At 29.8% G+C, this 15,391-nt stretch overlaps 1 protein-coding gene across 1 annotated transcript; it reads right to left on the reverse strand.

Moving 5' to 3' along the window:
• Positions 1 to 875: 875 nt before the first annotated feature.
• On the reverse strand, positions 876 to 4,029 carry LOC100197311 (small ribosomal subunit protein uS12). The gene is made up of 3 exons (XM_065812142.1): positions 3,918 to 4,029; positions 3,561 to 3,720; positions 876 to 1,170 (listed from the first exon to the last, which is right to left on the reverse strand). The coding sequence occupies exons 1-3, from the start codon at positions 3,919 to 3,921 to the stop codon at positions 903 to 905; spliced, it is 432 nt and encodes a 143-aa protein (XP_065668214.1). The 5' UTR covers positions 3,922 to 4,029; the 3' UTR covers positions 876 to 902.
• Positions 4,030 to 15,391: the final 11,362 nt, after the last annotated feature.

Genomic DNA, 15,391 nt, shown 5'->3' on the forward strand with positions numbered 1-15,391 from the left:
CTGCAGTTGTAAAATTAGTTATTATTTAAGTAAACACCCTCTGTAAATGGTTTTTACAATTAAAATACATCAAAATAGTTCTAGATATATAAAGAGAGAATTAAGTGGATCACTTGGGAATGTTTTCTTCCTCATTCCCAGGTACTATATGGAGCAAATTGGATTGAAAAATCATTCTTTCTGTTTTAATTGTTTCGTCTCTAACCCAATTACTAAATTTCACTTTCATTATTCGATACGTTTTTTTGACATTAATTTAGATTCAAGCTTATGCCAATAAACCTCTCACAATCAGCGAATCAGATTGCGCATATCCTTGCCTAATCTGAAACTGTAAAAGGTTTTAAAATATGCTAACGAGAGGGCCAAAATTTTATAAAGCTAATAACACTAGTAGAAAATTATCTTACTCAGACGAACTATTTCTTTCTCTGATATTAAAAATTCTGATATTTTGATATTATGCTTTAATTGCATAATCATTGTTACTGTTTTAGTTTTATTGTATAATATAACTTTGATGCTTGAAAAAAGTTTTTTATAGACCTACCACCATTAACTAAAATATGCTGGTCGCATTTTAGTTTAGGTTATATGTTTATACGGTTAAATTAGTTTTAGATGAACTACAACCTCCGACGTACAGTATTGTTATTGCATCCGACGTACATTATTGTTATTTAAGTGATGATGGTCTAGAACGATTGTTGCAAAAGTAAAAAAGAGTAGAAGTTGACTCATTTCTTAAGTACGTTTTTGTATACTCCCTCCTTTTATTAAAAGGAGAATCAAGTTCTATCGAAGGGAAATAAGTTTAAGCAAATTTTAAATTTTAAAGAAAAAAAAAAAACTCGACGGTTAAAGAAAACGACCTCTATATACCGATTTAGATATTTTCGCAACTATGATCTTGGACGTTCCTTTTTACCTTTAAACAGAGCTAGTAAGGAAACACTTGCCACCTTGACAACTTTGAAACGAACACCAGGGATATCACCAACAGCGTGACCTTTGCGACCAAATCCAGATACAAGAACCTCGTCATTTTCTTCGATAAAATTCAGGCAACCGTCATTTGGAACAAAAGCTGTTATCTTTTTACCGTTTTTGATTAATTGTACACGAACACACTTACGAATAGCTGAGTTTGGTTGTTTTGCTTCAACACCACTAAAAAAGTGAAAATCTTATACTAATATATACATATATATTTATATATATACACATATACATACATATGTATGTAAATATATTTACATATATATATATATATATATACATACACACACAAACACATTAAAATTTAATTTGATAAAACAAAAAAGACATAACGTATTGTTTAATTAAATGTTTGAGATAATGGTGACTGGTGTTATCTGACTTTTGGCATTGAGAATCAGGCCTACCAGTGAATAGTAAATCAGCATGATGTTTGAAAACTTTAGCACAAACTCCGTCAAAGATTACTCTCAGAGTAGTGACTCTAGTCTCAAAATAAACTAAATTTAAAAACTGAGAAAATGTTTGAGATATTGGTGGCTGGTGTAATCTGATTTTTGGCATTGAGAATCAGGCCTACCAGTGAATAGTAAATCAGCACGATGTTTGAAAACTTTAGCACAAACTCCGTCAAAGATTACTCTCAGAGTAGTGACTCTAGTCTCAAAATAAACTTAACTTAAAAACTGAGAAAATGTTTGAGATATTGGTGGCTGGTGTAATCTGATTTTTGGCATTGAGAATCAGGCCTACCAGTGAATAGTAAATCAGCATGATGTTTGAAAGCTTTAGCACAAACTCTGTCAGAGATTGCTCTTAGAGTAGTGACTCTAGTTTCAAAATAAAATTCTATAAAAACCAATCAAATAATTCCAACCCATTGACTACAAAAAATTTTTTTTTAAATTAAAACTGTTTATACCAAAACATAGATGTTGAGAGAAATTTTTTGAGATGAATGACTCTTAAATATATTTTTCTTAAATATTAAATCTTTTTTAACTGTCAATGTTTTTTTATCTATTTTTAAACTGACAAATTACTATTACACCCAACATGATAATACAGAAATAATATAGTGACTATATACACACGTTACAGGGTCCCTCAGTATATAGATATACTATTATTATGACTAAAAATTTTTTTTTCTTGATAAAACTGTTTGGATTTAAATAGGTATTTTGAACTTTATTTAGAATGTATTAGGATAGTGCCAATTTGAATACATAAGGACATAAAACCTTAAGCATAACAAAAATTAACTTTTACACTTGCACCTATTATCTGTTATAAACACATATACAGGGTGGTATATAACATATACAGGGTGGCTTACAAAAAGAGTTTTGATATCGCAAGTTTTTAAAAATTGAACAACTGCAATTGAATCAGCCATTATAGGCTTATTTCTTTACAAACTGCCAAAATTAATCAAATATTGGGATGCTTGCACTCCCAACATGACTTGAAATATCATGAAAATATTTTAATGACTTTTTATAAGATTTTTTAAAACTTTTTATAAAATTTGATTTTAAAAATGTCATAAATTGGACAATGAAATTTAAATATGCAATATTAGGATTGCTATATATTGCAATACAGTCAACAATTTTGTTAAATTTCACATTACTACACTACTTGCAAAATTGTCATAATGGCTTGCCACATCACTTGAGCAATAATCAAACAAGCACTGTTATTAAAATTGAAAGCTAAACTTCAATATTTCTTAAAATTATTACAAATATTTTTTAGTATGTAGATTTTATAACTTTTATCCCGTTAAAAACCGATAGTCGATGTGCACTCTCATAGCATCTATTTTTAAATAAATTAGCCATTTTTTTATCAAGATAAGGTTGCTGAACTGACACAGAACAATTTTATGATTTATATTTTCTTTCTAATTTGAGAGCAATTGGTAAGTTTTTAAACAATTTTTTCACTTATTTAATCATTAAAATATACAATAACCATGTGTCAGAGTTTTACAAATTAGCTACTTTATAAATTTGTTTGTAGTACTTTAAACTAATAATTTGTAAACAAATAAAATAATAATCAAAATATAAATAATTAATCTTAATTACTGCTAAAAAAAACCTTTTCTGTTACTGGCTTTGCATCCATTTAATCACGATTGTTTTAATTGGAAATCATGATTGTTTTAATTGATTGTCACCATATTTTAAATGAATGTCATGGTCGTTATGTTTGTTTTAAATGGATGCAAGAACCGGTATATATATACGTATCTGTATCATTTGAATCAGTATAAAAAAAGATTAGGTTTTTTATACATTATGTACACTGTATTAAAAAAATTAAATACCATTAAATCATCTTTAATTAATACCATATGTTAATAAGCATACTAGAGTATTACAAAATTAACTAAACAATATTTTATTAGAACCATAATTTTTGTTACAACTTTAGATTCAAAATATTTGCAACAACAAAAGTTTATTAATTGTCTTTTTTTAATTCACAATGCAACGTGCATTGACAACTGACAACGTGTGACATAAATAAAATTACACAAAATAACTTACACTTTCTCGAGCACTATTCCTTTAGCATGAGAAGCTCCTCCAAACGGATTTGCTTTAAGTGCAGTTCCTAAATGAGCTTTTTTATATTCTTGATCATGCCATCTTTGTTCTCGTCGATGATTTTTTAATTTGCGACCAGCACGCAAACCTCTTGGTTTACCTAAAAATATTATTAATAAATAATAACTTTAAATTAGCGTTAACACAGGATTCTTATGATCAAAACATACATTAATTTTCTTTTTTTGTGGAGTAAAAACTAATTATTTTAAATGATTTCAATATCTGCTATGGTTACAGAATAAAAAATTCCATGCAACTGTTAACAAACGTGGACTTGTACAACATATAACGTACCCATGTTGCCGGTTTAAAAAGAGCTGATTTATGCAAAGCACGGTAATGAATATGTAAATTACCCACAATTCATTTCCAACTATTTATTATCTGCGGCTTCATGTTATTCGCATAATGCGTCGTAATTGTAAATGGGGGTGGGGGGGGGGGAGGGAAGGATATTACATTTTAAATAAAATAATTTGTCACTTAAATCATTTAAATTTATATTTCCTCAACTTTTAAGCAAAATTGATTTTCTATAATCTGATTAACTATTATTTATTTTAGAAAGTTTCAGGTATTATATATTTTTGTTGTTGTTAAAAACAGTGGCGAATATATATTTTTTTTATTTGTGGTTATAAAGGTGCGTGGTTACGAAGTCCTTTCGGTCTTATCACAGAGATTTGACTCAACTTTTTCTTTTATATAATTTTTAAATTTTAGAAACTGGATAGATACAACTCTTAAATACTTTTTTACAATGTTAGTCAATTTCAGTCAATTATTTAAAAATTGTTTATTTTAAAAATTACCGGGGGGGGGGGCAAAATTACCAGCTGAGCCCCCCCCCCCTCCTCCTCCTCGTTGCTACGGACCTGCCATGTAAGTATTCATGAAGTATGACCATGAACCATGTAGGAACATTGATTTGGATAACACAAGTTATCAAAATAGTTAACCTAGAATCTTGAACTAATATTAGCGCATATAAAGACACTTTTCTTATTGCTAATGTTAACTTTCTTGTGTAACTTCTTAATGTAACCTTTCTTATTGTTAATGTTAACCAACAACAATGATTAAGGCAACCAATTTTTTAAATCGAGTATTCAACACTCGTATTTACTGAGGAAATTTCCATGTAATATTCTTATAAAAGCCTCTGGTCACTACTTAAATCAACTTAAAAAAAGTTTCTAAAACAAAATCAGTAATTAGAAATTTAATAACATCAAAATTAACAACTAAATGAAGCTCATTTTTGATATTACTCCTAATGGTCCGAAAAAATGATTTGGAAACTTAGTTACTCCACCAATTGTTTTAAACAAAGATCTAAAGGAAAGTTCATTTTGATGAAAATTACAGCCTACAGTGTAAAGTTTTTGTCCAATTTTTTTTCTATCAGCAACTACTTTCTACTTTATGACGTGTTTTTTGAAGCATGGTAATACTCTTGAAGAACTTCTTCTTTGAGCTTTTTTTTTTTCTGTTGTTGCAACAAGATGCAAAACTTTAAAAGTAAGATACTCTCCGTCAAAAAGGTTAGTTCTTTAGTCACAGTCACAGGGTTGGGATCAAATACGTATTTGTATTTGTATTCGTAATTGTATTTATTAAAAAAAATCTTAAATATTTGTAGTTGGTTGAAATATATTTGCGATTCCATAAATTAGGTTAGCCAGTATTTTTTTTGGTAAAAACCAAGAGGTTTGTAGTTGGTTTTTCATTTTCAACACTAAAATAAATTAAAAAAATTGTTTTTAAGGGATATTTGTTAAAAGAATTGATTCATTCATCTAGTAGACCATTTTATCAGTCTTATCTCAAAAGAAACTTTATATTTTTTCCTTAACCTGAATCACAAATATTTAGAAAATGCAATTTGAATATATTTAAATCTGTATTTGGAAATTTAGAACTAAGGTATTTGTATTTGTTTTTGATCAAATATGTTTGACCCCAACCCTGCAAAGTCATATAAAGTTCTTTGTCTGTAGATTTAACTTCTACCACCTGTTTTTATTTCTTTTTTAATTATATGTCGTTATAAGTTTCATTATATGTTCTAACGTCAACATAAAAGCAAACAAGCTCTTGTTATTCTTGATAGATTTCAAGTCTGATAAAACTTTAACCATCTTCTATTGACTGTCTATTAAGGGTTTGTCTATAGCTAAAGTTGATGTAATTTTCGGATCATAAATGATGATCTTAATGGATCAAGCCATTCCTAGTTCTTATTTCCTAGAGTTTCCTAGCTCTAATCGAACTTCCTATATCATATCTAATCTAATGAATTAAAAAAAAACAATCAGGTGGCGGTAAAGGTAACTGAAGTTTAACCTTTTTCCATATCATAATTATTTTATTTTTTTGCCATAAGTTTTACAGTTATGCTGGAACTATAATTTGGATAACTATTGTTTAGAAATAAAGACCTTGAATAATCTGTCTGTAAGTTGGTTGGGTGACTCTGCTTTTTAAATTTTGTATTATTACGTATTTTTAAAACTTGTCAATGCGGCAATCAAAAATGTAAATGGTAAAGATGGCGTTGCAAAAAATAATATTTATACTTTTTAAAATTATAATTTAATTATACTTATCAATACATTAAATTATATTTACCCTGTAGTACCAATTGAAGTGCGAAGTTTGTTTAAACTTGTCATGTTAACAGGCATGTGCTTTTTATATAGTTCCCGCATTTATTTGTATTGTTTGAATAGATTCCTGGAATTTATTAATTTATTTGTGTGTTTATTTGTAGATTTTTTCATAATGGATAGTATGGAAGGAAAAGGGTGTGCAGTTATAGCATTATTAGACGGGAAGAGAAAACCGTATCAGATTTTCAAAATGCTGCAGCATAAAGGAATATCAAAGGATTTTGTCTATCGTACTATTAAGCGATATAATGATAGTGGTTCTGTCAAAAAACGTTATGGTGGTGGCAGGCAACGCACTGCACGTACCCCCAAAATGCTTGCAGCGCTTTTAGCTCGAATTCGTCGCAATCCAAGACGGAATCAAAAAAAACTTGCCCTTCAAATGAATGTGAGTCGTATGACCATTAACAGAGCCTTGAAAGAAGACCTTAAGGTACGGGCATTAAAAATTAAAACATGTCACTATCTTACAGCCGCCAACATCAAAGGAAGACGTGAGAAATGTGCTCAACTTCTTGCTCGATATGGGCCCGCTGCTGTTAACAGAATTTTATTCACAGACGAAAAATATTTCACCATAGAGGCCAAATATAATCGACAAAATGATCGCGTCTACGCGAAAAGTCGTGCAGAATTACCTCACCATGTTGGATATGTCACCAGACGCCACCATCCTGAACAAGTTATGGTTTGGGCGGGGGTTAGTGCAATGGGCAAAACCCCATTGCATTTTTGTGAGTTGGGAGTAAAAACAAAAGCAAAAAATTATCAGGAGGACATTTTAGAGCAGGTGGTAAAACCTTTAAATGACTCGTTGTTCAATGGGGAACAATGGTCATTCCAACAAGACAGTGCCCCTTCGCACAAAGCGAAGACAACACAGAGGTGGTTGACAGCCAATGTGCCCGATTTTATCTCTACGGATGCCTGGCCGTCAGCATCACCAGATCTTAATCGATTGGATTATGCAATCTGGTCTAAACTGGAGGCGAAGGTGTGCTGCAAACCTCACACTTCCGTTGATGCTCTCAAGCGATCACTTCTCAGAAAATGGGATGCTTTATCCATGGATACCGTGCGTATATCAATCGAGGAATCAACACTTTTTTTTCAACAAATTATTAATTATTACAAATTTTTAAACAAATCTCTATATTACCAACTTTCTGATTCCAAAATCGACCTACCCTACTACCCACCATACTTTTTTTTCAAATTTCTAAATGTTATGTTAAGCCAATTATAAATAAAAATAATTGTTTTGCTTTCACACTCATTCACCTTAAAAAAGAACACTGAAAAAAAAATCTTCCTTTTACTCAAGTTTGTTTGAATTAAGTTTTAATATAGTCAATCAAATAATAATTTTGAAAAACAAAAAATTTCAGCAGTATTTAGATAATAGCGATTTAGGTTATAGATTTCAAAACCATTTGACACAGTGCATTCTTTAATATAAACTAAACTAGGTTTTCTAAGATTAAAACGTTACAAACAGTGCCAGTTTTGCTGCCCTAGTGCAAAGTTTTTCCAGTCGCCCCGAACATTTTTAAATTTGGCAGTAAATTCCACGGAAAGTAATAACAAACCAAATTCTAAAATAATATTATATAAAATATTTACAATAACAGGCCCGTAGCAACCGGGTGGGCAGCAGAGGCTTTTGCCCCCCTCCCCCCAAGAATTTTTTAAATAAATAATTTTGAAGAAATTGACTGAAAAAATAACTAAAAAAAAAAGGTCTTTAAAATTATTTCGGGGTAGTACTGCCACCCCCACCCCCACCCCAATATAATTTTTGTTCCTACGGCCCTGAATAAACACTAGGGTTATGACTTTTTTCAACCCCATGCTCCTGTACTGTAATTTGATGAACTTTTACCTAAAAAGCACAAAATGAACTATTATTTGCATATTTTTAAAAAGTTCACCCCGCCATTGAAAAATCAAATAATATACAAATAATAGTTCATTTTGTGCTTTTTAGATAAAAGTTCATCAAACTACAGTACAGGAGCATGGGGTTGAAAAAAAGTTATAACCCTAATAAACACACATTGCCATAAAATATTTTATTTGTATCGAGTTATAGTAATAAACAATGCAACTTATATTTATGTAATAGGTTCAGTTGGTATAGATTATATTTATGCTTCATGTTCAGTTTCATGACCAATGTTCAGTTTCATGACCACACTTTTCAATTTCTGAAGATGCAAATTATAAACAAAATTATGTTACCGAAGGTTTATAACGCAACCTTCTTACGCGTGACACAGTGTAACGAAAAAAACTAACGTGATCAATTAATGTTTTCCATCGGTTCACTCTGAGAAATAATAAAAGTAAACTTTTTTTTGTTGTTTCATATATTTTCAATAAACACATATTACATATATTATATATTGGCGGAAGCAAGAAGTAGACATTGACTCTCTTATCACCGAGCCCCGTTTACATATTGCGTACTATTTATAAGCAAAAAATAAAATATACACAAAACGTTAAAAACATATAACTTTTGTCCAATAATAAAATAACTTTTATACTGATTTAAAAATCAAAAGTTTTGTATAATTATACAAATATATTTGATATATATTTAACAATATTACAATAATTTAATGATAATCAAAACGTTCTTTCTATTTTTAAATCATCTTGAAGTACTGTAAATAATAATAATGAAGTACTATAAGATTCCTTTAGATTCTGTTTTAAATTTCTTCAGTGGGTAGTGTTCTTTATTGAAATTTTTAATAAATTTCCCATAAAAAAAGGTCGTCGATATTGAATTCAATAAGAACTCATTTTAAAATTAATTCTCGGAACAATAAAATTATTCTCTGGAAACATTGTTGGATATTCTTAAGATAATTCACGAAAGTATTATAGTATAGAAATAAAGTAATAAAGTATAGAAATATAAGTGGAGATATACCATGCGTCATTTTGAGCATGAATAATAATATTTGGTAAATATTTAGTTTATAAATATTTAAGGCCTTGCAAAATGGGCCAGAATTTTTTTCCCGTGGCCAAAAGTCTCTAAAAAGTCAAACCTTCTAAACTTTTTAATTATTTTATTATTGAAACATAGATGCTTTACTCTACTCAAAAATGTATCCGTTTAATTACTAGAGATGAAGGCAAGCTTGCTAGAACCATTCAAAATGGCTTTAAAATTGTCAAAATTTTGCAAATTTTTTTTTTCAAAAATACTTATCCTTAAAATCTACATAACTTTTTTCAATTAATAAAGCTTTGGACTATTTTTATTTCAAATAAACTTATTAACTTAGAGCTTATAAAAAGTATATGTTTTAGTTATATGTTTGTATTTAATTTATTCATAATTTGTCTTAGAACTGTTGGTATTTTAAAGGTGTTTTTCTAAATTTCCTCATCTTCCTTTTTTTAAATGCCACTCGAAGGTTGTTTGATTTTCTGATTTTCGCATTTACCAAACGGCAGTTATTGTTCAAAAAAAAAACTAGCTGCGACCATGTATTCTTTAAAAATCAAATATTTAAATATTCGATTCCAACCAACTGCCGTTCTCTTGAACTTGAAATTCATGATATTTAGGAAGTATAAAGGTTGCTTAATACTATTAATTAAAGTCAGCTGCGACTAGAGATAATTTAGACTTAAAATCAATTTTGAAATTTCAAGATTTTAGACTAATTTAATTCTTACTTTACAATGCATTGTGCCGTGAAAAAATTTATTTATATATATGTCTTATATATTTGGCCTCAGTACACAAACTACTCATTCATAGCAGTCTGACAATATATAGATTTATGCTACCAATTGGAATGTACTCTGAAGAAGCAATTGAAGCTCGGAAAAAAGATAATAAAAGTATTCGCTAACAACACACTCGTAAATTTGATCGAAAAGCTACTATGACAAACCAATTCAATTATTTAATGCTTTCGAGTTACCCAATTCTTTTATCTCTTAACTATGCAAGATCAAAATGTAAACATAAAAAAATGAATCTATAAGGAGACGCAGTTGATCTTCTTTTTCAAGAAACTGAAAAGAAAAATACAAATGATGCTAATGATGAAATATACAATATCGCACAAAACGAGTGCAACCAAATAATGCTAATTTAGTTTCTTTATATAAAAGTGCTGCATTTTTTTTTTTTTTTTTTTTTTTATGCATGTTTTATTTTACAACTACAAAGTAATTACAAGTTACCAACCACTGATTGGCAGTAAAGATATACAAATTTAAATCATAAATATAAAGTTTAAAATATACGAGGTAAATAAAAATATAGTTGCTTACAACTCCGAGACATGAATAAAATAAATACCAATTACAACAATATAATAACGTGTAAGTAAAAATAATCCGAGAAATATATTTCTATATTACTCCAATTAAAATAAAAAATACAATAAATAAAAATAATCTGCTGATTTTTTGGAGGAGAGTTTAGATGTTTCACTATAAGTTAATTTACCACATTTCAAGATAATGTTAGTGTATAAATATGATAAAAACAAAATTTGTGTAAGATTGATAAAAAGAAATACTTATTTGTAGTCATAGGAAGCTCGCAGAAGACTTAAGTCAGTCTTGTCATCGAGTACCTATTTCTTAGACGTGTAATACACATAAAAAATCAGTTGCATACGTGGTATATATATACGTGTTATTAATATAATTTTTATTATCAATTTGTATTAAAAGTTAAGTTACATTTATTTATTTATTCAAATTAAAAAAAAATTCCTTACAGTTGTTTAATTTGATTATTGTAGATTTTAGCTTTTTTTTCAGAGAGTGTTCGTTGTTTAAGTTTAATAGTGATTCGTTTCTGGAAACTAATTTGTTAAATAAATAGGGACCACGATATGTAACTGAGAATTTTGAGAGTCTTATTGTTTCAAAAGGTATCTTAAAGTTGCCTGTTGCTCTTGTATTGTATTTATTTATATTGTTTTTAAAAAAGTGTGCTGTAAAATGCTCTGGAACCAGACTTAGTTTATATTTAAACAGGAAAAGTATATTTTGAAAAATATTTATTTGGAATATATTTAGTGCGTTCATTTGTTCCAGAAAGGGTTGAGCATGAGTAAATTTGCTTTTACTGTATACTAGTCTTGAAGCGTGAATTTGACGTAAGTAAAATGGTTGTAATTTAGATTTGTGGGTACTGCCCTATGCTATATTGGCGTACATGAGATAGCTATGTATGAATGAGAAGTAGATAAGTTTGAGACTTTTGTGTGACAAAAATGGTCTTGCCTTGTAAAGTAAACCTATGTTCTTTGATATTTTTGTGTTTATGTAGTTTATATGGGGTTTCCAGGAGATGTGTTCGTCAATTAGAACTCCTAAAAACTTTGTATACAGAGCTCTTTTGATGGATATATTTTCTTATATTTTGATGGATATACTTTCTCTTTTGATGGATATATTTTCTCTTTTGATGGATATATTTTTCAATTTAGAGAATCAACTATGTAACTGTTTAGAGACAAAGTTTTTCAAGTTTTATTCATCACAAAGTTCATTATTTGTACACGAAAATTAATAAATTTAAAAAAGTATTAAAAAAATTTGATTTCCTTCTGGACAAAACAAGTGCAACTCGACAAAATGTTGACCAAGCTGTATTTTGCTATCAATATTTCGTGGCAAATCCTTTGTTGTCGATCACAGCCTTCCATCTTCGAGGCATAGATTCGATCAGGTGATCAATGAAACTTTGTGGAATCGCTACCCAGGCCTTTTGGATTTGTTCAAACAGTTGATCCTTATTACGAACACCTTCACGGTTAATTCTGAGGTTGACGATCTCCCACAGGTTCTCGATAGGGTTGAGATCCGGAGATTGAGGCGGCCAATCCATCACCGATAGGTGGTTGTCTTGAAACCACTGCTTGACTACTTTTGCAGTGTGTTTCGGATCGTTGTCTTGCTGAAAAACCCATTTTATTGGCATATTCCATTCAGCATGAGATAACATAATATCTTTCAGGATATTTTTATACATGAAACGGTCCATTATTCCATCGTTTCGATGTATTGGACCTAGACCATTAGCAGAAAAACACCCCCAGACCATTACATTGCCTCCACCATGCTATATGTAAATCGAGGCGTTTTCCGGCCGGTCGGCGTACACGGCAAATGCCATCGCTCCCAATAATGTTGAACTTTGATTCATCACTGAACAGGATAGTTCGCCATTTCTGCACATTCCAGTCAATATGAGATGTAGCAAACAAGAGTCTTTTCTTCTGGTATTTTAGTGAAATCAGCGGTTTCTTTGCAGGGCGTAGAGAAAACAATCCGGCTTCAACAGCACGTTGTCTGATTGTTCGGTCCGATACAGGCAGCTGTAATTGCTTTTGTATCTCGACTGATGATATCCAGGGATCCTTCTTGACGGATCTGACGATCATAGAATCCTCTCTAGAAGTGGTGGAACGCGGTCTTCCACCTTTGTTATCTGCTGCCAACTAACCCGTAGAACAATATTTGAAACATAGTCTTGATATGGTCCATTTTTTCACACGATATTTATCACAAATACTTTTTTGTGACATTCCACTTACGTAATCACCAATAATTTTCTTTCTTAGTTCCAATCATAGACTGTCAGGAGCCATTTTTGCACTTGAAGTCATAAAAATAATAAAAATAAATAATCACGCTTCTCAAGCCTTACCTTGTTACATTTACCTTGTGATGATACAATAATGCTCTGTGGAACACAATGTCTTGGTTGGATGTGGACTGTATTGATGTAATGAAACACTTGTTGTATTTCACTTCTCGTATTGATGTTCTTCGATAAAACACTTTGATAAAACTCACTTCAATAAACTGTCTTGATAATACTGCCTGATTGACTTCCATATACTGACTGAATTACATGTTGATTTACATGTCTCTTATATAGTAAAATGAACCTGTTCTGGAAGATTCTAGGTGCTTCTTTTCAATGCTTCTGGAAGCTTCTGGATGCGTCTGGATGCTTCTGAATGTTTCTGGATATTTCTGGATGCTACTGGATGCTTCCAGATGCTTCTTCTGGAAACTTCTGAAAGCTTCTGCACGCTTCTGGAAACTTCTGAATACTTCCTTTAATTAATAAAAAACTTCTGTGACGTTGACATGGACCAGACTTAAGAAATCGAAACAAACCAAAAAAGTTGCACTTGTTTTGTCCGCTGCACAATGGCACTTGTCAACGAAATTCTGCCTGTGTGCTGTCACCTACCGCTGATCGCTCATGTCATGGCGTGCTATGACTCCAGACTCCTGAACTGTTTGTTGTTGTAGTATAGTTCGTTTTGTTTTTAAGACATGTAAAATTAGGAATACTTTTTTGCATTGTTCGATGTTGGTTGCAAATGTTTTGTCCAATACTCTATGTGGATGAAGAATATAATGAGTTGGATGATGATGATGATTTTAATAGAAAAGAGGAACTAAAACCAATAAACATAAGTGAAATAAGAAACTTAAATGAGCACAATGACATTATCGAATCATCTAAAAATGAAAACACTGATTTTTCATTTTATTAGTATGCTGACTTTGAATTTACTGACTAAAATTTTGTTTATATTATTTTTACCTTTTGATTTTAACGAAATTATTATGTGCACTATTTTGTATAATAGGAATAAACTTGGATAAAATAGGAATAACCTTGAGCTATAAAAAATAAATTCTTAGTTTTAAATATTTATTTAATATTAACGATATAAAATATAGTTAGTGCAGTTCACTAAAAGTCTATATGCAGGATGTCGGTGACTATAGTTTAATTATTTTTTAACATTTACAGTATATACAAGTGTCTAACTTCAATTTTCTCATAGTGTCTAAGTTAATTTTTTATGCTTAAGGCTTTTTAAAGTTTTTAACGTTACACTTTTTTAATTCAAATCGCTGCAATAATCAACTAATTAGTCTTCAATATCATATAAACTTCAAATTTCCAGACAAATACATTTTTTACGTCACAATGCATTGTAAAGTAAGAATTAAATTAGTCTAAAACTTTGAAATTTCAAAATCGATTTTAAGTCTAAATTATCGCTAGTCGCAGCTGATTTTATTTAATAGTATTATACAACCTTTATACTTCTTAAATAACATTAGTTCCAAGTTCAAGAGAGTGGCATTTGGTTGGAATCGAATATTTAAATATTTAATTTTTATGTATTCATACTGAAATGATTTTCTTTTTATTTCCTTTTTTGAAAACATTAAAATAATAAAAAAAAGTTTATTTTAAACAATAACGGTTCGATGCGTTTAATAAAATAAAAAAAATAAAAAAAAACTAAATTACTTAAACTAATGTGCTAACTTTAAATCGGTGTTTTTATAAAAGCAAAAAAAGTCGTCAATTTCTAAAAACTAAAAACTAAAAAATATATCATAAAGAATACATGGTCGCAGCTAGTTTTTTTTTTTGAACAATAACTGCTGTTTAGTAAATGCGAAAATCAGAAATTCAAACATCCTTCGAGTGGCATTTAAAAAAAAGAAGATAAGGAAATTTAGAAAAACACCTTTAAAATACCAACAGTTCTAAGACAAACTATGAATAAATTAAATACAAATATATAACTAAAGCATATATTTTTTATAAGCACTAAGTTAATAAGTTTATTTAAAATAAAAATAGTCCAAAGCTTTTTTAATTGAAAAAAGTCATGTAGATTTTGAGGATAAGTATTTTTGAAAAAAAAAATTTGCAAAATTTTGACAATTTTAAAGCCATTATGAATGGTTCTAGCAAGCTTGCCTTCATTTCTAGTGATCAAACGGATACATTTTTGAGTAAAGTAAAGCATCTATGTTTCAATAATAAAATAATTAAAAAGTTTAGAAGACTTGACTTTTTAGGGACTTTTGGCCACGGAAAAAAAATTCTGGCCCACTGTGTGATGGTGAAATATATTGATTTTTTGATTTCTCGAATAACTTCTCAAACCACTAATTTGCCGCACTCCTCGATAACTTCATTCTGTGATTTCTAGGATAAGTAATGAGCTTGCTTGCGTTTCTCTTCTTCTTGGTGCTTAGCAATAAGATGGATTTGAT

The sequence above is a fragment of the Hydra vulgaris genome, chromosome 12 (assembly GCF_038396675.1).
Source record: "Hydra vulgaris chromosome 12, alternate assembly HydraT2T_AEP".
Classification (NCBI taxonomy): Eukaryota; Metazoa; Cnidaria; class Hydrozoa; order Anthoathecata; family Hydridae; genus Hydra; species Hydra vulgaris.